Raw genomic sequence first — 25,412 nt, forward strand, 5'->3', positions numbered from 1 at the left:
TCTTTGACGTCCTCCGCTGTACATGTGGCTGGCAGATAGCATCTCTGTGTCAGCATTTTACCCTAAACATTTAGGGAACGTGAGTTATATCTCTAAGGTAAAACGTATATCATATACTATAGAGAAAAGACGGGCCTGTTGCTCTCACAACCTACAGTCACACCTTGTAGAGATGTGGTACAGTAGAAAGGTATATTCGCATAGCGAAGGTTATTAACAATTCCACGTGATACGGCATTTAATCTGCATAATTTTAAAGAGCTCACGTATTATAACCAAACAATACTGATGTCTTTCACTCAAGTTCAGAAATGATAATTAGGAGAAATTAAATTGCCCCATCTTTCTTCTTTTTGGGTAGAACCATTATGTTATCTTTGTTTTTGTTACAACTTTTCGTCGCTTTAATAAAATTAATGTTCATGCCTGATACTTTCATAGTTACGAATGATTCGTTTACTTTTTAAAGTGAGTCAAATCTCGAGTCCTGCTTTGCAAAGGAACGTAGGTAGAGTTTCCATTAGTCAAGGTTGCTGTCTTGTTGATGTTGCTTGACTTTAGATGAACGACAGGCAACATGCATGGTTGGAAGAAACGGCTTGATGGGTTGAAGTGTTGGAATGGACATTGGGAACATGGTGAGGAACATCACTGCCCAACGGTCCTCTCTACAAAACATAATTCGAAAGAACGGTTTACAGCCTATACTGAATCGGGGCACGATCATGCTTTCTGAATTGAGAAACATTATAGTTTGGTATACTATACGCAAAACCTTATCCCCACGCAAACTCTACCATACTATTTGCAGAAACCTGATCACGCCACTATACGCTACGCTATATTGTATGCACTACCGGTGTAGCACTTTTTTTGACACGATGTATGATGAAATCCGCTTAATCTTTTCTGATCACACCACTACGCACGGGGTAATACAAACAGCAGGAAAAACATGCGTCTTTTCTCGAGGAGATTAATATCTCAGAAAAAAAAAGGAAAGAAAACCACTTTGAATTTTTTTCTCCAAAGATTGGGAATCCTTTGAGTCAAACTCTAAAGCGCGCGAGCGTCACTCGTCACCATTCTAAAAATCGTCAGGTCAGTAAGTTCACGTGGAAGCCTTACACTATACTCCTACACTATATAGGTTGACATCTATATCACATTACGGATTTTCACGACGCGCTATATTTAATTCCTTTATTCTGATTGGTCAAACCACTTACGTAGGAGAATGAAGCTCGTCTTTGTACTTAATCCCCTTTCCCCTTATTCTTTTCCAATTCTCTTTTGGGCATGTATTCAACTACAAGTTGATGTTGTTTATTGAAGGACTGCTCTCTACCGCGTCACTCATCAGAAAACTTACATTTTGTTGTTTACATTTTTCGTGTTAAAGTTACCTGTATTATTAGCTTTCGATCACTTCTGTCACTTAACGATGTTTGCGTCACACGCTTTGGATTCTTTCTTTTATAAATAAAGAACATCTACTAACTCGGTAAAGCTTAGACCTGCAGCATCTTATTCCTCTGTACTCTGGTCCCCAGACTCTTAGCCAGACTCTTTGCCAATTACCTTCTCAGTGTTTCACGATGTCAGACGAGAACTCACCGTTGTAAGGATTTGGGAAGTTGAATTGAAAGCAACAGTTTTCTGATTGGATACGAAAGTACATTGATAGTGAGTCGTATACAGGCTGGAAGTTGAAAATATCAATAAAGGGAATGTTAATATTTCAAGTATCGGACGGTTTCTTATCATTGTGTGACCACTTCAATCGATAAATACTCTGGCTTGAACAGGGGTGTAGGTGGTTGGGTATTAGTTCCCCCCCCCCCTCCCCTGACACCATTTGAGTTTATGACCAGCGCTTCTTTCCTCCAAACATATTCATGAGGTAAGGACAGATATTAATACTAATAATATTTTCATTTTTTATGTACAGTAAGACGATAGTAGAGAATAGGGGAGGCCTCACCTCTCATTATTCCCTTTTCCAACTAAAGTAAATAATTAACTTCGGCTCGTCCCGACTCACTAAGATCTGTTTCATCTTGATATTCCTCTAGTTTTGGCATATTTGCATCGCTGCCTATTTTTGTACAGAGTTCGCCTTAACGAGTATTACAATGAAGCAATTAATTGCTTTATCCTTATCAAGCTTAATGCGGAAGTCTTCTTTTTTCATGGAACAGTTGATGACTCTTTTCTAGTCGTTTCTAGTATACAAGTTTACGTGCATACATTACCCGCAAACGGGTTACCCCCTCGATTAATCGGATAACCGCTAATTTGTTTGCATCTACGTCTGCAGTCGTGGATTTGAATTTGACATTCAACTTCATTGAACAGTTGGTGATAACTTGTCCGGCTGTATACACGTTATATCTGTATATACACCAGCCGCAACATGTTATTTCTGATTAATCAATCGATTTTTTTCAAAAAAGCCGAATAGCCATTTAACTCTAAAAATTTCATGGAATTTATTTCAAGTAAATAATACCATTTCTTATCTTGATAGCTTCAACTTTACGTCTATTTATTAAGTACATATATTTTCCCGTTCATATTCCAATTCCAAATTTATTCACCGCTTCAAACTATCCACGATTTGTTCACTAATCTTTCATAAAACCGAAAGCTAATATAACAGAACAAAAATATCAAATATTCTGGGATATTGTTATATAGCTTTTACGTTTCCATGAGCTTCTCTACATAATTTCTGGCGTAATATTAACGGCCTCAGATATCATTAATCTACTCATCCTCAAGAGCTAACAAATATTCAACCATATTTTATTTCATAATTTAAGTCATTGCTCTTTTACACGATTACCATATCGTTTACCAATTTTCTCTCCACAAGTTTCGTTGAAATGATTTTGTTATTTTCGTTTTTCTATACAAGTAACACATCTGGAACTCTATCGCTATATTGTATTCACATACTTGTGCGCGCACTTTACATTTTTGACACAATGTATCATGAAATACGCTTAATCTTTGTTTCATATTTCATATCTTTTCACAGATATTTTAGCCACTGGGTATCCTGCCAGGCTGTAACCGAACCAGTGTAAGTAGTTTAAATTTCTTAATTTTAATGTTTGAAGTGATCGTTTTCAAGTGGAGAGATATATACACTTGCTACTGGTAACTATATGTACGTTAGCAATTACTGTTCGTATGTGACAAAGTGTCATAGAGTCATTCAGCTTAAATCCCCGTAGGTGACGGAAATCTATCCGAAAGGAGCCAAAAGATAAAAAATAAAAAAGTTATAAAAATAGTTAACTTTTCAAAGATAAGCTTGGTAGGCTGGTTTTGGTTTACAGTTATGAAATGATAATAAAAAGTATATGAAAACATTATTTACCAAAAAAAAAATGACTTTATGAACTTTCCGAGGTTTCACACTGTCTATAGTTCAAAACAACAAACTGCTCTAGGAATATTGAAATTAAAATATGAAGCAGAGGGGAAAAAAACGTTTTGTTATGCAGATATGTAATCCATCATTTTGATCTTTGAAAAGATATCCCGGTAGCTGGAATAGATTATTGAACGAAATTTCTGAAACTATATATTCCGCATATTTTAGGTCCAAAACTCATGATAATAGCATTTTGTATGAAGAAGAAATGAATGTTTCAATTTTGGTGATATTTTGATTGCATCCGGCAAAAGCGACATGAATGGGGGTCCTTGTGGCAGTTGAGCTCCAAGAAAAATCCCCCACACCAACCGCACCCCCACCCCCACCCTGCCCAGTAAGTTATTGTTCCACTTGATAGTATGCACATCATTAGACAATGTCGGTGTTGTTTTCTTTAATAGAAAAAAAAATCAATAGATTTTAAGTTTTCACAGCAACTACATAAAGTCTAAACCCTCTCATATCAGTCTCAATTTAACAATGTGTCACGAACTGAAATCTTCCTTGTAATTTTTAAAGATTGCTTAATATATTTGCTGGTTTTTCCATCCCTATATTTTGAGAGATTTTTAGAGACCTTTTAGTATATTCATTAAGTCCTATTTCATAGCACGTCACGATTTGCACCCTTTTTACAGTGAACTTGAGATGTTTTGAAAATGTCACCATCTCATATCATATCACCCTTAACAATCAAGCAGCCAGAAAATAAATCTATTGAAAACTAAAAGATGCAGAATCTAAATAAGCTGGCTAAACCAGTTGCCTAAATTGAATCCCGTCATGAAACAATAAAGGGAGATGTCGTGAATGCCCACCGAGATTTGGTCAAAATATTTTATTTCACACAAAAAATGAGCAAGATTATTTCCAAAAGCCCTGCGGAGTAATCGAGCTATTTCAAGTGAACATGATATACTTCAGCAAAGTTTCAGAAGCTGATGTAGAGAAAAGGATGGAAAACTTTGAAAGTTTAAGAGAAAGGCATAAATGTACAGCGTGAAGTTAAATTTTGCCCTATATTCAAGATATATAGCCTTATATAGGCAGAAAAGAAAAGTGAGCAATCATTTTGCAAATATCATCTTTTCCAGATGTGAAGTAGAAAGAATATCATACCCAAATTAAAATGAAAGGAACTTAATGCAATCGTTCAATTTGGGTCTCTGTTAATATATATATATATATATATATATATATATATATATATATATATATATATATATATATATATATATATATATACATATATATATATATATATATATATATATATATATATATATATATATATATATATATAATTTGCCAATTGCTCATTTAAGGGAAGCCACGCACACTTTTTTTTTAAAACAGAGCATACTCAATTAGTTCTAGCTTTCTGTAAATTGAACAATGATATATCTGTCATGTTCGTTTGCGGTAGGGTAAGAAAAAAGGCCTGGGGTGTAAAAGCTCCACAGTTCAACTTCCTACTTAATATTCGGAATCGATAGAAAAGCTCTCGCATTGAAAGGATTGATATTTTCCTTGAAGAATTTGAATTTCCTGTTAACATTAGCTGCATTTAATCGCGTGTTACTTGAAGAATACAGAATAAACATATATACTGTGCAAATATTCATGAAATTTTACGAGCTGAGAGACGAAAGGCATTTCCCTTGGTGGAACTAATCCTTTTAACACATTTTGAAAGCTAGGCTTTATCTAAGCAAAGTTTTTTTTTTTCATATATAAATATATCTTTTTTTTTTGATTAGCTGCTCTGATTTTGAAATATTAATGCATTGAAGCAAGTTATGCTTGTTCCGCTTTCTAAATTGAAAAACATATATCTCACAATTAGATTCTTCCCAACGGTTTCCCACTCAATTTAGGGAAATAACATCAGATTAGCTGAAACTCCCACAGGAACGGTAGGATGTTTTGAGACAAGACAATTTCGAATCTTCAGTATGTACTGCCTGATGTTTCATCCTTCCTCTCTATCTCCACCTCTCCACCTCTCTCTCTCTCTCTCTCTCTCTCTCTGTAAGTCTCCGTTTCTCCCTGTATCTTAGTTTTCGACAAAACAAGAGGAATTTATGATGCAGAGTCATCTAAACCCTCGGCTTAATCTCATTTTTGTTGGGGGGGGGGGGGGGTTAAGAAACCTCTTGCTAAACAATGATAAAAATTTATAAAGCATGTAGATTGTACATACAAACTTCCTGTTGACAAAATTTTGTACACGATGTCTCTGTTAATGTTTAATTAGTATATTGGTCAAGGATTCATGATGCTTTCGGAGGAGCATGAGAAGACGTATGTGTACACTTTAGTATCAAATAGATCACAGGAAAAAACAAACCCTCCCTGTATGCTCCCTGACGTCAGTGCGATACCCTCACGAGAAATGTGGCTGTCTATGTCAGTCCACAGAAAAGCAAGTTGATAATTTGATTGGTGGGGGATATACGTTTCAGAAAGTCACGTTAATGAACGATAATTACTGGTAATTACGAGCAGGATTTGACGTATGTACATAATTAGAGCAAAGAAATGTAAAAAATAAATAAAAATACAGAGTTGCTGTATGAATAGGGTAAGGGGAGATAGGATTTGTAAAAGACGTGTGACGGGGATGCGAAGGTAAAAGAATTGAACGTAAGATATTGTGAGCAACATATATAAGCATCTGATAGAAATCTTCAAAAACCTTAAGGATTTGGTCAAAAAATTAAAAAACGGTATTTTCCCTGCACTTTTGTGATAGAAAGGATTATATGTTTGATATATGGCTGCTGCTGAAAAGTGGAGAAGCAATAGTATGAAAAGAGAATAACCCCCCCCCCCCCCCCCGCCCTGACTCCCCCCCTCCTCTCCATCATGTGTATATTTTCCCCATTTATCAGTTTCTAAGCCGGAAATGACCAGGGTAAAATTATCAAAAACTCGGATGTCACATGATCATTCTCGACTTGGTTTACTTTCCTGTGCACCAGGTGACAAGGTTAGGCTTCACATTATGTAACACACTGACTGTATGATTACTATAGTTACTATGGGTGTTATACTACCGTATATACCTGTGCATCAACAGATGGAAGTCAAAGGCTAGGCTTGTATAAGCTTAACAAACTTAACATAACGATGCGAAGGCTTGAGAGCAACCAAATACTGCCCTAAACCCTTTAGCACGCGGCAAATGTTCTAATTAAGTGGCCAAGCTATTTTTTCCATTGGTACTCTAGCTCTTTTAAGCTAGCAAACTGAAAGAAAACGAAGAATTTCACCTGTGAGGCAGGACTACCCGTAGACAGTATAAAATAAACAGTTAATTTTTTGTTGGTGATATCTCACCAACCTTCCCCCCCCCCACCTCCCACCTCCCCCCTCCCCATTTTGCTACTGTCTGTGGAGGCACCGCAGGGATGATCTTTAACGTTTATATACATGATGCCACTTGGCTTTCCCTATAGTAAACGTAATGCTGTATATATGTGCCACCGTGCGTATACCCTTCACAAAGAATCATTAGTAAGACCTCCTCACGACTGTTTTATTTCTGTAATTCTTTCGGAATAGACATTTTAACGATCCTTCGTAAAGTGAGTATAATGTTCAAAATGAGTCATCATATCGTTTTCATTTTCGTCCTATTATTTTATTTTCAATATTATCTCACAGATGTCGGTGACTGAATTCTTACCACCGACTACACATCACCAAGAAACTAAAAAAAAAAATTAAAAAAAATGAGAAAAAATATGGAAACGCAAACACGCCAATACACAAGCTCACACATGCAAATAGACTTACCTGGATATGCATATTCATATCTTGCTCTGTACCTTTCTTTGTTGTGCAAAACGTCTCCGTTCGTTGACGTTCGCCATTCTGGCGTAAATTTAAATGTATAGTCATAACTAGCCCAAGGAACTATATATTGTTATCATGCACAGAATTGGGGTGTATGTAATTAATATCAAACTCTAATATGTTATTATTACAACAACAAAAACTGCATTGCATGCCTTTAACTGTTGGAAATATTTCAAACCATTTTTTTTTTTAATTAATCAATCCTTCTTAAAGTAAGTAAATATTTTCACAATATCCTAACTTGAAATTGTATATAAACTTTGTTGAATTTAGTCGTCATGATTTTTTGTCATATATCTTACCTTAGGTTAGCCACGTATCACAAACACGTATAGTAGGCTGCCCAGAGCTGCAACTCGAAGCCTTTATATATATAATCTTTATGAAGAATCTTGCAATAACTACGGGGAGCTGAAAAAAAGAAACTGAATTTAATTAAAAATGGTTATGCAAATATCTAACAATTTTTTTTTTTTTTTAGAAAAACAAATGCAGATCCATCTATGACTTTCTTGACGTTAGGTTATATTTCATATTCTGATTGTCAGTGACAGAGATATTCTGATACTGTTATTTTTGTAACTGAAAAGTTACATTTCGTATTGAATGTGTCATAATATGTCACAATGTGTCACAGTGTGTCACAATGTGACTACATCACGAAATCGTTTCCTTTATACTCTCCCAGCAACAGAGGTCTTGAAAATGGAATAATAACATTTCCTTATTAGTTTGAAATACTAGAACTGCAGGAACAGAATTCCAACTATATATTTTTGAACTGTATAAAATTTTACAGGAGTATGATCCAATTTCGTATCCATTATATTGACAGTCATACTATTGATTCAAACCGCTTGATGATTCGAACTGCGCATGTGCGTTTTGTATAAGTTCCAGGTCAGATCAAACGAGGCAAACACAAAGACATATCCCATTTGCACATAACGTGTCGAATTGAGAAGAACCCTATAATAAAGGATGTGCTCATGGTTTTCCGTTTATTTCTTCAGTAAACAGTTTGCTTGGCTTCATGTAATGAAATTAAACCCTAACTTGATTCTTCGATTTCTCAATTTGCTTTACCCTGTCCTGAAAATATATCATAAATACTATGAATTTGTACGTCACGTGACTGAACGACCTATTAACCCAATTCGTATATTTGTATGTATCCACCCTCTCTTGTAGATTTGTATTTCACTTTTTCCAACACAATATATATATATATATATATATATATATATATATATATATATATATATATATATATATATATATATATATATATATATATATATATATATATATATATATATATGGGGTCCGGCATGCTAAAGGTTACAATATCGTATTATTGCACCTGGCCAATATGATATTCCTTCCCTGTGACAAATGGATTATATGGTGTCCTGTATGGCTTGGCAATTTGATAAATTGAGCAAACCTTTTCATAGACAAGGATCTTGATTAAAAGTCTCTCTTTGTAAAATCTGCTTTTACTTTTTGTGCCTCACAAATGGTGATTTTTTTTTTGTCGAAATGTTGACTCTTCTTTGTCAATATATCTTACATGCCCCTGGCTCTCCGTTATATAATAAGGAATCAATTTACCAATTCACTGGTTGGCCCCACCCTACAACCTAAATCTTTACCCCGAAGGTCATCTTCTACCCTGTCCGTCTTTAAAAAACTAAAATGGAAAGACTTCGCATTTCTATTTATAAAAGAAAACAGAAGAATGAGGAGGAGATATAAAGAATAAAGCCTCCCCCCCCCCAAAAAAAAGTAAAAATAAATAAAGACCAGAATAAAAATCACTTGGGTCTTGTTTACCTAAAAAAAAAGCCATAATATGACACTATCAGAGGAGGTATTTTGAAAGTCAAGAGAAAGTCGAAAACTAGTTAAGCGACATTGATGGCGAAAGGCATATGACTGATGGAATTGTGAACGACCTTCTTATGTCCAAAAAAGAGGATCTTATATTGCAACATCAGTTCTACGTAGAACGGCATTTGGACTTATACTGAACATTATGGAACGCCAAAGGGGTCACGGAATGTGACAGACCAAAAATGTCCATGTTCTACAAGATAGGCCAATGTCAATATGAAAAACTGTTATATGGCTATCCTTAACACACATATGTTGCAGAAAGAAATAGAAGAAATAGAGCAAGGCCACTATTTACATATAATTTATTAGGTTATCTATGGGGAGCTTCAGAGTATCATGTCAGTATTTCGTGACCTCTCTTGGTCCTCATAGAGATACAAAAAAAAAAAGAAGCTTCAACCAATCAGGGACGACGAGAGCCCCACCTCCTTTGTTTAATACTCACTCTTCGTTTCTCCATAAGTATATCATGAAATTTGAGATAACTCTTCCTTCTCCTTTCATTTTCACGGGCATACGTTGACCCGGGCATTCGCGGATGTAGCCTTCTTAACCCCCACCCCACACTCTGCTCTCGTCAGGCCCGTGCAAATGTTGTAACGTTTATTAAATGCAACCTTGCGCTGAAGCTGTAATTTTCATAGAGTTATAGTCAGTTTGAATACCAGCTTTTTGCACCACTTTTTGATTGACAAAAAAAAAAAACACTGCGTACCATTTAGTATATATACGAAACGATGCGTTATATATTGTATTGTCTGATCAACGAGTCCATCTCTTACTCAGTGCACTATATATACATAAATACATACACGCATACATACATATACATGAAAAGACAATTTATTTTGTACAGGACTTGGCGTTAATAGTAATTTGAAAGGAGGTGAGGAAGAGGGCGGGTTTGGTGGAGTGTAAGGTGGATGGAAAGTGGAAAGTCTAGAAGAAGATATGTGTTCACATAAATGAACTGCTTAGCATGTATTCAGTTGTTTAATGACCCACTTCCTCATTCCGCGCCCACCCCCCCCCCTCCCCTCCTTCGTACACTACCTCCTCTTTGCTATCAGGCTCTACTGAGTTACCTATACGTAAGCGGGTTAGGGGTGGGGAGGGGAGGGGAGGTGGAGTAGAAGTCGTATAACATCCCTCACAACGGACAAGCGAGCCCCACCCTCTTCTTGCCACCGAAACTCCCGCCTTTGCGTTTGGATTTCTGCGTTCCATTATTAGCTGGAATTAAATGCAGTGAATTTGATGGGTTGACTAGAAAAGTGACTAGAAGTATCAATGAGTCTTAATTTCCCGGCTCTCAGAATTGAAAAACTTGATCCTTGAGGTGTCATAAAGGCCAGATAAAACCATAACGATAAACCATTAGTATAATGTAACAACCGACATTATACCGATAACTTCATTTCATGCTAATGTTTACCATTCAAGGTTGGCATCACATAGACAAGCCATAATTGGAGAACTGATACAGAATCTACCAAAGTCGGGTATTTAAATTATAGTTTTGTCCACGCAATGTAGACAACATAGAAAAAGCTATAAAAAAATGTATCTAAAAGACAACAAAAAAACATTTTTCATTGTAAGTATCTGTTGATATACTTCATTTTTTATTTCAGACGTTTCCATCGACCGGCCTTCGCTTGGATATCATAAACCAGCAGAAGCAGTACTTCATGACAAATATCAAGAGTATCTATAGACTGACTCGATCAAAACATAATTCCAGGTTTGCTAACTTCAACACAGTTCTTCTGTCAAGATGGGGGAATCGTCTTACTCTTCGTCTTATAACTTTACCGACGATCATAATTACACTTGTCCTAGGACGGAAGGAGTCGATCCATTCTACTTGGCGACGGGAATTTTTTACCAGTGCATCTTCTTAGTCGGAGTCATCGGTAATGGAACGGTACTCTACGTGATCACGAAATTCGCCAAAATGAAGACTGTCACCAACTGGTACATATTTAATTTAGCATTATCCGATATGCTATTCCTGACTAGCATACCGCTATTCTCCATCGCAATCATCTTCGGCGGTTGTTGGCCCTTTGGGATGATCATGTGCCACGTGTCGTTTACGTTGGATTCGCTCAACATGTACACCGGTATCAATTGTCTGGTGGTTATGAGCGTGGATCGATTTATCGCGGTCTGCTGTCCTATGAAAGCATCGAAATACCGCAATCAAAGAACCGCGTTAATTGTGAACGTATCGGTGTGGGTATTTTCACTCATCTGTTGTATTCCTAATATATATATGCACCAATATTACGAGGATCGCATCGCATGCGGTTTGAATTACGAGAGAATCGGCAGTACCGAAGTCGTAGCGACTGTCCATATAGTTTACATGGCCATGATCGGTTTCTTCATTCCGCTAGTGATTATCGCGGTGTGCTATACGTTAATTGTGGTTCGACTGAGAATAGTCAGTATCAGAACAGGCAAGATGGAGAAATCGAGAAAGGTGAATCGACTTGTCTTGGGTGTCGTCCTAGTCTTCATCGCATGTTGGGGTCCATTTTACACGCTACGATTCATTTTCGCCTTGTATTCCCAAATCACCTATGTTTTACAGCCCGCCACCAAGTACCTCTTTAACTTGACCTTAACAATAGGCTACATTAACTCATGTGCAAACTGCTTCCTGTACGCATTTCTGAGTGAAAGTTTTAAGAAGAGCTTTCAAGCTGCGTGGTTTTGCACCAGAAGTCGAGATATCAATTCGGACCTTACAAATTCGTCTGGTTATGTCCTTCGAGGAGGAAGGAGAGAGAGGATGCTTCGAAAGGAAATGGATAAACTTGGCTGCTTTCGCAAATGGTCGAAATTGAGGACGGACGACGGGAAATTTGACGACGATAATTACTTATCTGGAGTTCAACATAATTCGTATCCACTCACTAGTCTTACGACAGCCGTTTCTGATGCATGTCGTTCACAAGAATGAACTATTGTTAACTGTTTGTTCGCAAGTTAGGAAAGTTGTTCCTTAATGACGAGATTATACAGGTCGACAAGGTGGTGACGAAAGAGACGCGGGGAAAAGAAAACTTGCCTGTTAGCCAGGCGTTCAGTGAGAATCATGTAACAGCTTCACTTCAGTCGTTTTGTTTTTTATGACGGCTCATCATGGGAAGGAAGAAAACAATGTTGTATTGATTTCTTATCTGCGTTTCTTAAACTGAACACGATAGAAAAACTCGCGCCTTTTTCGTCGAGAGTTTTTATTTTCCTTACTAAATGCCAGCTGCTCTCGAAATTTGCCATTTGTATTTCAAAAGAGAATACATTGTTGTAAAATCATTAGGTCACTGCCGCACTTAAGAGAATATGACATGTGTATACATATGTGTCGAAAGCTGCTTAAAAAAAAAATCGTTTAAACTCAAAAGCATCCGTTTCTTAAAATTCGACAAAACTTTCATGTAGAGTAATGCTTGGACTGCACAAGGCATCGTGGTGAGATACTGGGGGGGGGGGGAATGTGAACTGCGGTGACTCCTGTGATCAGTTTTCACGAAATTAAGGGAAATACTTTTGGTCACCCTCTCTATTGTCTCAAATAAGCAATGGTATCAACAACAACAAAAAGTATTATATTAGTACCAATCACTTACACCGCTGAGCAGCTGTGAGCAAAACAGTTCAATTCGTAATGGTCGTGCATATTTATTTTTATCAGTCGGCAAAGTCACTGTTATAACGTTAGTCTAGTAGGTTTGGTAATGCGTATTGTGATAGGCAACGAAGATATCAGATCAACAGTAGATCATTTATAACTATCATAAAAGTTAGTATGATAGGTCCTCTGGCTATACAATCGTGTTTTTAGGGACCTTTTTTGGGTTTCACCGTTTCACCCTGTTTCAATACTTTGATCCTTTCTTTGGTTCACCAGTGTTAATTTAAGTCATCAAACGACATCGTGGCCAAAACAAAAAAATTATTATTATTATTATTATTATATATATATACATATATATATATATATATATATATATATTAACATGACGCCACAGACGCCAGTATTTCTTCATGCATGCATTATGAATAAACTGTTTCGCTAAGTTAAAAGTACTATTTACCCATATTTTTATATTTGTATTTAGTCTTGTTAATTATTTAGTTTTGCCGATTTTTCATCATGATGTGCCGGAAAGGCAAAAAAAAAATAGATTGTAGTTGATTTGGTTAATTTTTTTGAATGAATCTCTCGATCAATTAATGTTCTTTTTTTCATTATGAAGATGGTTATTCTCAGAAAAGCTCATTTTTTTTCATAAAAGTTTATATTTTCTTTTCGTAATAATTGTCTCTGTAAATGTCAAAAATAATGTAAATCATTCCATTCACTTCAAATTTCGTATAAAGGCAGAATTCAGATATTTAAATATTTAGTTTTATCATACGAGCCACTTTTGAGTGAGTTTAGCGTATAGTAAACATGGTAACAGAACACTATGAATAATACGCTATAGGGGTCGATTTAGGCTGGGCGAGACTAAAAACTTTTTTTTTTATTTACCTCATTTGCAAGATGTGAATGCCTTGTTTACGGAATGAGAAATGTAAAAAGTGGTAACGGGTGACGGGCAATGACAGAGTGGTATGAGATGGAGAAGGGCGGTTTAAATATTAGTAAGTCGCCGTGTTTTTAAGTTATAGAGAAGGGGGTGTCTATTTAACCCCCATTTCATCAACCACAATCACGTATGGTATGTACAGTGACTCTCGGAACAATTCTGTACTATGCAAAGTTCGTCGTTTGTACATCCATTATACGAGTGCAGCATGGCATTTGTATATGCTGTTTATCCTTTGTCAAAGGTTTTGAACGGCGCATGTTAATTGGCCAAACGGATGAATATTTCGTTAAGTGGACTTCACATATGCGGTTACTGGCAAAACCTTATGGGGTTAGGGTTAGTTGATGAAACGTATTTTTGTGTATTATTTTTTTTTTCAATTATTTGTGGTTTCTTGTGATGTAGTTTAATATTGTTTTATCATGGGCATGGACTTGGAATTGAACCTTGGTGGGCTGGGAATCTTTTATTGCGTCCTTTTCCTTCTTCTACTTCTTCCTTTCCTGTCCTAACATCTTCAGAGCTATACACGTCATAACCACGTCACGCCAGTCCAAATCAAATAACCATTAGTTGAAACAGACACGACTTCCGGCCGTTTGTCAAATTTTAGCACGTTGTGATTAATTAGAAATGGTTCTGCTCTGTGTTTATTTGTTTGAACACGGGAATGGATGGAAAGGACTGTATTAACATATCTGTTTACATATTTAGCATCTAATATTGCCAAGAAACAGCACAGATCATAATATTCTGTTTTGGTATCAGTATCAATCATATAGACTAACCTATACTAACCTATTACAAATTATGGTTTCATTGCGAAATTTACACGTGGTTGCGCTAGTGACACACCAAACTCAGAAGTCCGTCTAAAATGTTTGTCAGTTTGCAATTAAGACCAGAACAGTGTCATTTTTGCAGTATCGAATTTGAATACTAAAAAGTGTACTTAATGTTCAATCGATGACATGGGCGCAATTAGCGTGTCAGCAGGAAAGGAATGTTATAGAGGGGGTGGGGAGGGGGTGGGGAGGGGGTGGGGCGTTGGAGGGAGGTAGACAAGATCTTCGAAGGACACTCTGTTTTATCAGGGTGACAAAGTTAGTAAGAAGAAAAGACGAAAATAATCAACTGAACCTGCCCTACCCAAAACACAATCATGTTTCAACGCATCCCCCAACGCACCCCCAACCCCACCGTCTCTTCCTTGTCCAGTGGAGAATTGTCTTGTGATGTCATTCATGCTTGGTGTTAAATCTATAAGAAAATAACGGCAGATGGCTTACATGCGTTTACTCGTTACGGACTTAATCCTTGCTAAGAAGTCTATACTATTATTTATTGACGTCTTATGTTTATTGTGACATGGCAAATATTATAATTGAAATTTTTTGAAATGTAAATAAAAGCATGCACAGCGTTTTTAAATGCAAACGTTTCCCTTATTTTAATTTTCTTATTTCGCTCGTTTCATTGACCTTTTTCATTTTGATGTCAATCTGTGACCGTATACACATGAGAGTGCAAATTACCCAGGAATATTTCCGGCCTCTTCGCCGCCGGTCAAGATTTTATGTTGTGTTCCCTTAATCTATAGTCAATGAAATGTTATCTCATCATTGAAAGGAAAGGTGCCTCAAAAACATAATTTGCTACTTTAGTCTCTCTCTCCTCCTCCACCCCCACCCCCCCCCGCACCCCACCTCTCTCAAATAGAGTGGTGTTATTAGAAAGAATCTTTAAAGTTGTAAATACAAATGCGAAAAAAAATATGAAGGCTAAAAAAACTTGTTAGATCTGCATCTTAAAGTCAAAACCATATTTCCATATAAGGTTTGTTTGGCAAAAATATGCATTTTTCTGGTGATATTGTGTGAATGCATCTGAATGGCAACATCAGAGAGAATGACGTCATCATAGCAAAGGGACTGAAAATGATTAAGTTTTTCATTATAAGATAAAATTCACTTATCAACAGAACATAAAGGAAAAAAAAAACATTTCGATAAGAAAGTGTCATTTTGAAATTCTAAGTACAGAGAACAATTTATCACAGTTTTTAAGAAGAAACACATCAAGACGATTATTGTAAGAAATTAAAAGCTTTAAGGAACAGATCATGTTACTGTTTTTCCGTTTCCTATAGAGTAAAGGGAGGGGGTGTCGAGGGGGTTAGCCATTCAAAAAAATAAGTGACATTTAATCAACCACATCTCAAGTTACAGGGACATACATTTCAGATGCGAATTTCAAAGAGCAGCGTTTTTTTCTTTTACGATAAGTGTTATATTTTTATGCCTCGGGAATATCCATTTACTCAGGAAGACATTATTGTAACTATACGGGTTTGTTATAGTTAAGCCCACCTCTGGCATATTACACGACTAATCACGACACGGCCCAACTCAAACCCCTTAACCTAGCTCTCGATAGTCGTGAAGATCCCCCTCCACCTCGCCACCCCCCATCCCACCAACCCACCCCCCCGTCGTATATGGCAAGCCATATGGGACAAATTTCGCATAATATATCCTCGGATAAATACGTTGTTGTTTTTGTTGTCTAGATCAAGTACGTTTGGCCTGGGTATGCGTCAATTTAGACTATAACTCTGCAATCTCTCATTGATTGCACTGTCGAGGCTACAATGTTATAAATCTCGAAACTCGTTTGTGAGAAGCTATAAGACATGTCAGTTATTGTCTGATTTAATACGCGTATATATTCGAATTAATAAGCGTATATATTCGAATTAATCCGTACATATAATAGATTTAATACCCATATGTATATTCGAATCAATACGTGTATATATTCGAAATTAATACGCGGATATGTTTAAGCCTTATGATTGGCTAATAATATATATACGCGCATATATATTCGAATTAATACGCGTATATATTCAAATTAATATGCGGGTTTATTATGCGGAGTTTGTTCCACATGGCTTGCCATGTACGCGTTGAGTCTGCAGGACTCGTTTAGTCGGGCAATATGCGACCGAGTTCCACGCGCATGTATATATGAATGACCGTTCTAATTTCCGGATTCGATTCTGTTGTCCACTAAACCCTACAACATCAAACAGATATAATGAAACTTTACCGGTCCAAGAAACCTCCAAGAGATGAAATTGACAACGCAAAAATCACAACGGCAGTCAATTAGACATATGCCTGGTCACGAAAAAAATGAAATTTCCTATTTTATGAACTACAAAAGAAAAATTTTCAAGTTATATTATGTACGCGATATAATTATTTTTGAAAAGGTCAGCGTTATACTTCCGAAGCACAAAGCGATGATCAAATTATAGTTGTCTTTGCATGCTGCGATCTCTCTGATTTGATGACTTCGCTTTTATATATTTCGTGTTCTGTTAAAATTTTTGAATAACTGTCAGTCAGCAACAGACAAAGTAAGATGGAAAAGATGGATAAGAAAGAATATTGCACGTCGTAGGAAAGTCATTTGAATTAACTGTATACGAGTTAGTGTTAAACCGACCGAGATTTTTTTTTTTATCTAAAACAAACCAGTATTCGACAGTGTAGAGAAGCAAGTAATACGAAAGGACTGTGTAACTGCATAATCCTTGATATCTTAAAAAAAATAAATAAAAAAAAAACTGTTTTGTACTTGCACACAGAAAATGTCGAAATTTTCCTAACAGAAAGTATGATTCTCTGATGTGTTTCTACTATGAAATGGTAGTGAGCTTTCATATTCCCATTATTCCTATCATTATTAAAGTTGGGTAGAATAATACCAAATATTAATTTTTTAGAACAAAAGGTTATAGCATAACAAAACATAACCATTTCCTCCATTATCGAGATAGTTGCTATGGATACCCGACCAGTCCGTGAACGTTCCTGTCTATATAAGGCCATGCCGGAATTAGTTTTCAGCTACAACACATTTTTTCCATCATTACCTGATTACATTAAAGAGTGGAAGACTCAAAAATAAAGAAAAACAAAATAATTTGTTAACTCCAGAGAAGCTAATATAAAGCACCGGAACAAGACAAGACAACAGGAAGGTAACCAAGGACAAAGCAAAATGACTTTCTTTGTTTTCAAAATCATAGTTGAAAGCAGCCTAGTGCTGTTAATAGAAAAACATGTTATCAATTTTATGCAATATATATATATATATATATATATTTTTTTTTCCACAAATCCACAAAGAAATGAAAATGGGAAAAAAAGTCGCACACTGTCGTCCGATCACGACCCGCCTTAGTGTGACCGTCGTAACGTGGAAAATCGTGAATAGTCGGGAAGTGTGCGTGTGTCCTGTTGTGTTTTTTTGATTGGCGTCTTATTGGCTTCACATAACACCGTCTCAGTGTAAAGGGAGTGAGATTGTACAATGGATCAGCTTGTGTGACTTTTCTTGAATATGTTATAGCACGTTGGGCCAAAATCGAGGGTGACATACCAGATTTAACGGATCTGCGAACCTTGACTGCGTGGCTATCTAAATTGTTGAAACGAACGTGTCATTGAATACGGTGTTTGCAACATAGAAAATCAAACCTTGTGCTATCATTGCAGGCAAATCCGCGGTTCGAAACAAATTTGTAAATGAATAAGGGCTTAAAAGAAAATGGGACTTCGTATAATTACTTGTAAATGTCAATCACGCTCTCTGTCAAACAGGTGCATTTCAGAATAAAAGATAAACCGGAGGTCCAGAGTTTCATGCGCAAAACGCAAACAGACTGTCCTTGTTTTATCCTTTCTTTTCACGTGCCTCGTCACAACTTTAGAATTAAGTCCACCGGCAACATGATTATAAGTTGACAGTTAATTTAGTAAAGAAATTGTTAGTTCTGTCTTTGTGTTGCCGTTCAGAAATGTAAAGTGGACTAACCGAATTGCAATCCCTAACCAACCAACTCACAGACACGACAGCTATGCAAGATATACAGCATTCCAAGAAAAATTACACGAATAAGAGACGTTGCTAAGGAAGTGTTCTTTCAAAATGGCGGTAAGTCAGTAACATAAAACTTGAGTGAGTTATACGCTGTTCGCAAACTAAAACCTCATTTTCACTTTTTTTGTGTCAGGTACGAGTATTTTAGTCGGTGGGTGAAAGTGGGGACTTTTTATTGTGTGGGGAGGGGGAGGGAGGCATAAGAGGTTAAGTTGCTTAATCTTAAACCTTACGGTGTCATGTTAACTATAAAGGACATAAACAAACACAACTACAACTTTTTTTTTGGCATTAAGTCATAATACGTTCACATTTTTTTTTCAAATTATCAACACCTTCGTTTGAGAATTACCGATATATCTAAAACGAGCGTGGTTATTTAAGTGTGATTGATAAGGCTATATATACACATAGGCCTAAACAGGTACCTGGAAACGAGGGGCATATAGCCTTATACAACGAACGTATTCCCTTTTCACTTTAAATAGAGGGGCGCAACCATATCTACTTCAGGGGGCTATATTCCCCTCCCCGAATAATGTAGCCCATCCCACCCACCCACCCCCCCTGGAGTCAGAATATTTCAAAAATATCTTATGTTCAATAAATACATAGCTGATATAACATTTATATGAGGTAACACCTAAGCAGTCGAGGATTCTTCAACATAGTTTGAAAAGTTGCAAACTATGTTCTAAGCACCCTCCATTGTACCCAAAAGTTTTCAAAGGGGAGACCCCTCCCCTGGACGATTTAGCATCTTAACCCCCCACCTCCACCCTCCCACCCCAAGTAAGAGAAAAGGTGATTGCGCCTGTGCAGATATACGCATGAATTATATCGGTTACGGTGAACTAAACTGGACTGACGCATGTTAGCTACCTGAAGTAAGTTAAATGAAATTCAGCTACAGACTTATGTATCCCTAACCAACCTTTAACCTGATCATTTGTTGTATATATTTCTTTTGAAAGTGTATATATTCCTGTTACAGGTGTATATATTCCTGTTAGAGGTGTATATAGTCCTCTAAAAAGTATATATATATTCCTTTTATAGATGTATATTCACTTTACAGGTGTATATATTTCATTTCATTTCATTTTTTTGTTTTTTTCTCAGTGTACAAAAATTGAAATAGTGACAAAGTAATATTACTTACAAGGAGAATGGAAGTGATCTATAAAACCTTGGTAGACTTAACTAGTAAAGTCACTCCCGAGGAAAGAGAGACCAAAACATATAAACTAATAAACAAATAAAAGAAAAAGAAATTCCTTTTACAGGTGTATATATTCCTTTTACAAGTGTATATATTCCTGTTACAAGTGTATATATTCCTGTAACAGGTGTATATATTCCTGTAACAGTTGTATATATTCCTTTTACAGGTGTATATATTCCTTTTGCATGTGACTATATTATATCCACTAGAAAGCCTGTGTAAGATGTAAGGGGATTATTAGACAAGGGATGGAGAGAAGAAAAAATCCCTTGTCTGCTAATCCCTTTACATCCATCTCTTTGTGTTCACCATGCTTATTAACCTGTCTGTATTCTGTGCGTGTTTTTGTCCCTTCTGTTACTGTTATTTGTCATTTAGCCTTTGAAGAAGATCCTGCTAGGATCGAAACGTCAGGCCAACTTACTTTTACACAAATTAAAATCCAGAAAGACAACTAATGCAAAGTCGCGGTAAGACATCTTTCATTATGTATGAATCTATGAACGGTCATATTGTACAAAGGGGTTGTACAATATGTATGTATGTATGTATATGTGATCTTCCCGCAAGCAGGAACTCGCGAAAGAAGCTGTCGGCGGGGAATCGAACCGGGGATCTCATGACTGGGAGACGCCGGCGTTAACCACTAGGCTATACACTCCGCGAGTGAAATACTGTACATTTCATGTCAAATTTCGCAAATACCACGCATCAACAACTGTCTGCTTTTTGAAAAGAATCATATCACACCGACTGATTGATCAGATATTAAAATTAATACAGATCAAAGAGCATGCCTTACTTAACTCATATGGATGAGGACCATACGGTGCCAGGTGCCAAATGCACGTTCCAGCTTTATTATTTTTATATTACACACGCGCACACAAATGTTTACTACACGAATAGATGTTAATGTCACGTTTAGTTTAAATTTACAAGCAGAACACAAATGCTATTTTTGTGTTTCACTTCACATCATTAATAACTTACAAAGTAAATATCACGTTAGGTCCATTATGACTCATTTTCTTAAACATAATTCATGAGGAGATCTGAAAATCTGAAATATTAGCGTTTTGCATATTATATATACCATCAAGAAAACTAAAACAACTAAAACTTACTGCTATCTACACATTCTGCAATCTTGGCAAAACGTGCAAATATCGGCAAAATTACAGTTTTATACAGTTATAACTTTGTAACAAGTACGGTAGGTTAATTAAGACCCATGCATAACAACGACATGAATAATCGAACTTTATTTCGTGACCTCTGCCGGTTATATATGTGTAGTTAAGACATGCCCTAGTCTGTTGCAGCAAGTGTAGCAAAGGACACTATGTTGGCTATACAAATACATGCATAATCGAAAAACTAGAACCGTGAGCTCTGGCGATTTTAAAAGTGTAGCAAAGCACCATGTCGGCTTTCAAGTGTAGCACATGTGGACAGTGTATGTAGGCGATGGTGAATAATCGAGCTATACATGACCTCGTGTTTTTTGATATGGCAAAAATGAACTACAAAAGAAAAATTTTCAAGTTATATTATGTACGCGATATAATTATTTTTGAAAAGGTCAGCGTTATACTTCCGAAGCACAAAGCGATGATCAAATTATAGTTGTCTTTGCATGCTGCGATCTCTCTGATTTGATGACTTCGCTTTTATATATTTCGTGTTCTGTTAAAATTTTTGAATAACTGTCAGTCAGCAACAGACAAAGTAAGATGGGAAAGATGGATAAGAAAAAATATTGCACGTCGTAGGAAAGTCATTTGAATTAACTGTATACGAGTTAGTGTTAAACCGGCCGAGATTTTTTTTTATTATCTATAAACAAAACAGGATTCGACAGTGTAGAGAAGCAAGCAGTACGAAAGGACTGTGTAACTGCATAATCCTTGATATCTTTGAAAAAAAAACATATTTTGTACTTGCACATAGAAATGTCGAAATTTTTCCTATCAGAAAGTATGATTCTCTGATGTGTTTCTACTATGAAATGGTAGTGAGCTTTCATATTCCCATTATTCCTGTCATTATTAAAGGTGAGTAGAATAATACCAAATATTAATTTTTACAGCAAAAGGTCATAGCATAACAAAACATAACCATGTCCTCCATTATCGAGATAGTTGCTATGGATACCCGACCAGTTCGTGAACGTTCCTCTCTATATAAGGCCATGCTGGAATTAGTTTTCAGCACAACACATTTTTTCATCATTACCTGATTACATTTTAAAAGTGTAGCAAAGCACCATGTCGGCTTTCAAGTGTAGCACATGTGGACAGTGTATGTAGGCGATGGTGAATAATCGAGCTATACATGACCTCGTGTTTTTTGATATGGCAAAAAAAAGAACAACAACAACAGAAACGTATTTATGTGTTGATATATACCTGTCGCTACGCTCTGGTCCTCCTCCATATGCAGTAGTACTTTTCAGATTCATATAAAATCGCATTATTAATCATTGATTGAGCCATAGGTCGACTCACTGGTTGACTTGTTGATATAGGCCTATTTATTGTTTTGGTTAAACTTGCTGACCAGACCGAAGAAACGGTCCTTACTTAAGCAATTATTGCGTTTGGGCGAGACTTGCGTGGGGGTAGTGTAAATTAAGCAAACCCATACCGAGCGTTTGCTAAACTAAGATTACAGTCGATCAAACGAAGACACCCTTTTTACAGATTTATTTCACTTAAAAATGGAGGTTAGTTAAAAAGAAAATAATAATGATTAATTCCTTACAATTCTCAATATTTCGTCGCTCAGCTCATAATGTTTTTTTTTCATGTTTTTTTTTTCATGTGTATAGGTCTATATGCAAAGATATTAATTACTTTCCAAATAATTGCATGAACTGCAAATGCTAATCTGACATTAGAAGCAAAAAGTAAGTCAAAGGCTTTATGACAGAACCGTCAGAAAAAAAGTAGTGCAATAATGAGGATGTACTTTCGAACTTGCTTGCATGCAAAACCTTTCTTGACTCAATGTGTGAAACGAAAAGCGAAAGGGGTGGGGAAGGTAATGGGGGGCGCGATACTTTGAGACTTATTATACTATAGGAGTCGCTATGCCAACAAAATGTATACGTAAGGCGAAATGATGACGTAGAGAAAACTTTGATTTCTCAAACCAAATATTTTATTGGTTTTTCTACATACGTGTATTTGTCTTTGTTTAGTTGCAATTGAGCAGGATTTAGAAATCTGTAAAGTGATTTTCTCTCTGTTTCTCCACCTCTCTCTCTATCCCTCTCTTTCTCTTTTTGTTTTGTCTTTCCCTCTGTGTCTTAACATTTTATTTCCGGAAACTACAAAAAAAGAAGCGCATTAACTGTGCCATTAACTAAGGAAGTAGCTAATCAATAGCCCATCTCCAAAAAAAAAACTTTGTTATCCAAGGATTGACCAGCATAGACAGTCGGTATATATCGGTATATATGTATGGGGGGAGGTGTGATTTCGTGTAGTCTTGTTCAACCATGTCTGAAACTTCTCAAGCTCAAATTCAGATAGATTAAATCCCCTCCTGTCCCATGAAAATGACACGCGATCGATCCTAGCTAGGCTGAAGAAGATGAGTTACACGGCTCGAGTCCTCATGCGTAATGGCATCGACAAGAATAGGAAAAGAGGCACATGTTCGAAGATGCGTCGGCTGTTTATATATATATATACTACACACACACACGTAAAAAAAACAACAGAAATGTTCTTACACTTTCTCGAGGAGTCAAGTTGAAAGCCTAACATTATTTCTCCTTCACAAGTGATGAGTTCTCTTTATACATATCTTGTTTTTTTCTTCTTAACGAAATTGATAAGATACCAAGGGTTCCCAATGGTCAACCAGCGGGCCAAGTACTCTGGTAATATTACAATTCCGCCCCCCTCCCCACCGGAAGAAACATAATCGACTCACAAATTTCCACTAAACTGGTTTGCGAACACTTATAAGACCTTGGATTCGAGAAAAACCCCAATTTATGTACAGTGAGATTTTGACGCTATCTAGCTCTAGATCTAGCCAATGTTCGCCCCTCTCCCCCTCCCCTCCCCTCCTCTCCCCTCCCCTCCCCCTCCCCCTCTTAGAATATCTATAGAGAAGCCCGTCGTATGCATTAGTTGTACTTGCTACAGTGTAAAATCTACGAATAACAAATCCATCAGCAATGCTCCTTCAAGTAAATTTGTTTAGTAGTTGATGATCATCATGGCTTGCATAAAACATTGAACAATAGGCCCCTCTCTCTTTTAATTGTAACGTAACTGATTTTTCTCACAACATGACGTCACAATATTACATTTGCATATTCTATCAGCTGGTTCATTATTCCAACTGCGCATGCTCGAAGTAAAAGCGTTGTTGAGGCTTTCTACACGGACGGTACTTATAAAAAGTGGCATCTGCGGTGATGATATGATTTCTGTTGCAGGTTTAGCAACTAACGATTAATGTAATATGTGACTTATTTTATAATGTCAAACGAGCATTTGAATCACCGACAGGAGGCATTGATTCTTAGAATCAAGAAATCATTAATTTTGTAACCATGGCAACAACAACTTCATTTATCTATCACTTTGAATAAAATAACAACTTTTCCGTCTCCACAGGATATTATATACTCATCGTGACAAGTTAAGAGACGAGAATACAAACAAGAAATGGTTTCATCGAAGAAAAAAAATCAATGATAAACAAATGAAAACAAAGTAATTAAAAATTGGCGTTGCTTTGCATCTGGAAATAATTTGGACAGTATAAGGTATAAGTTTAAAGTTTGAAGTTTAAAAATTAAATGAGCATATTTACCAGTTTCAATACGACGCTAGCTATTGGCAAAATAACATATATATAGGTTAGTAAGTAGTAGTAAGTAGCCTACCGATCAACAATACCATAAATTCGTGAGCCTAACAAGCGCTCATATACATATCATACCTTCGCATAGTCTTAGGTTAAAAATATGACCTTATGCTCAAAGGTAGTAAAAGGGTCTACTAATGAAACGATTTAACTGTCAACGAATTGTGATCGTTTTCATAGAAGAATATAAATGACAGTGTAACATTTTCCGCCCTACTCCCCACCCCCTCCCTCACCCTCGCAATTAACACCGTCTCCTGTGATGTGTTGTTCTTTTATGTGACTATTTACTTTTCGCTTTGAGGGTATACTATCTCCATCCGTGAAGGATTTCCATCACTCTATACGCCGAACCTTGCGCAGGATATTATAATAGACCAGTGGTCCAAGCATCAAGTACTTAACGTCAAAGTTGGTACATCCTATTACTGACCAGTTTACGCTTTTCTTGGAAGGTTATAAGAAGGACTAATGCTCGCAAATTTATGCTGTTCCTACGTGACAAACCCTCCTGTAACTT

At 36.5% G+C, this 25,412-nt stretch overlaps 1 protein-coding gene across 10 annotated transcripts in view; it reads left to right on the forward strand.

Annotated features, from left to right (window-relative positions):
* The window catches only part of LOC139959999 (somatostatin receptor type 2-like), a 147,525-nt gene extending 132,256 nt beyond the window's left edge, over positions 1 to 15,269 (forward strand). For 9 of the 10 annotated variants that reach the window (XM_071957985.1, XM_071957987.1, XM_071957983.1 and 6 more), the window contains 2 exons: positions 3,044 to 3,088; positions 10,846 to 15,269. In XM_071957985.1, the coding sequence (XP_071814086.1) occupies positions 10,989 to 12,182 (1,194 nt within the window). In that variant the 5' untranslated portion in view covers positions 3,044 to 3,088; positions 10,846 to 10,988 and the 3' untranslated portion in view covers positions 12,183 to 15,269. Of the gene's footprint in view, positions 1 to 1,553; positions 1,687 to 3,043; positions 3,089 to 10,845 lie in introns of all 10 variants that reach the window. The other variant, XM_071957990.1, reaches the window with a different exon arrangement.
* Positions 15,270 to 25,412: the final 10,143 nt, after the last annotated feature.

This window comes from Apostichopus japonicus, chromosome 19 (genome assembly GCF_037975245.1).
Source record: "Apostichopus japonicus isolate 1M-3 chromosome 19, ASM3797524v1, whole genome shotgun sequence".
Classification (NCBI taxonomy): Eukaryota; Metazoa; Echinodermata; class Holothuroidea; order Aspidochirotida; family Stichopodidae; genus Apostichopus; species Apostichopus japonicus.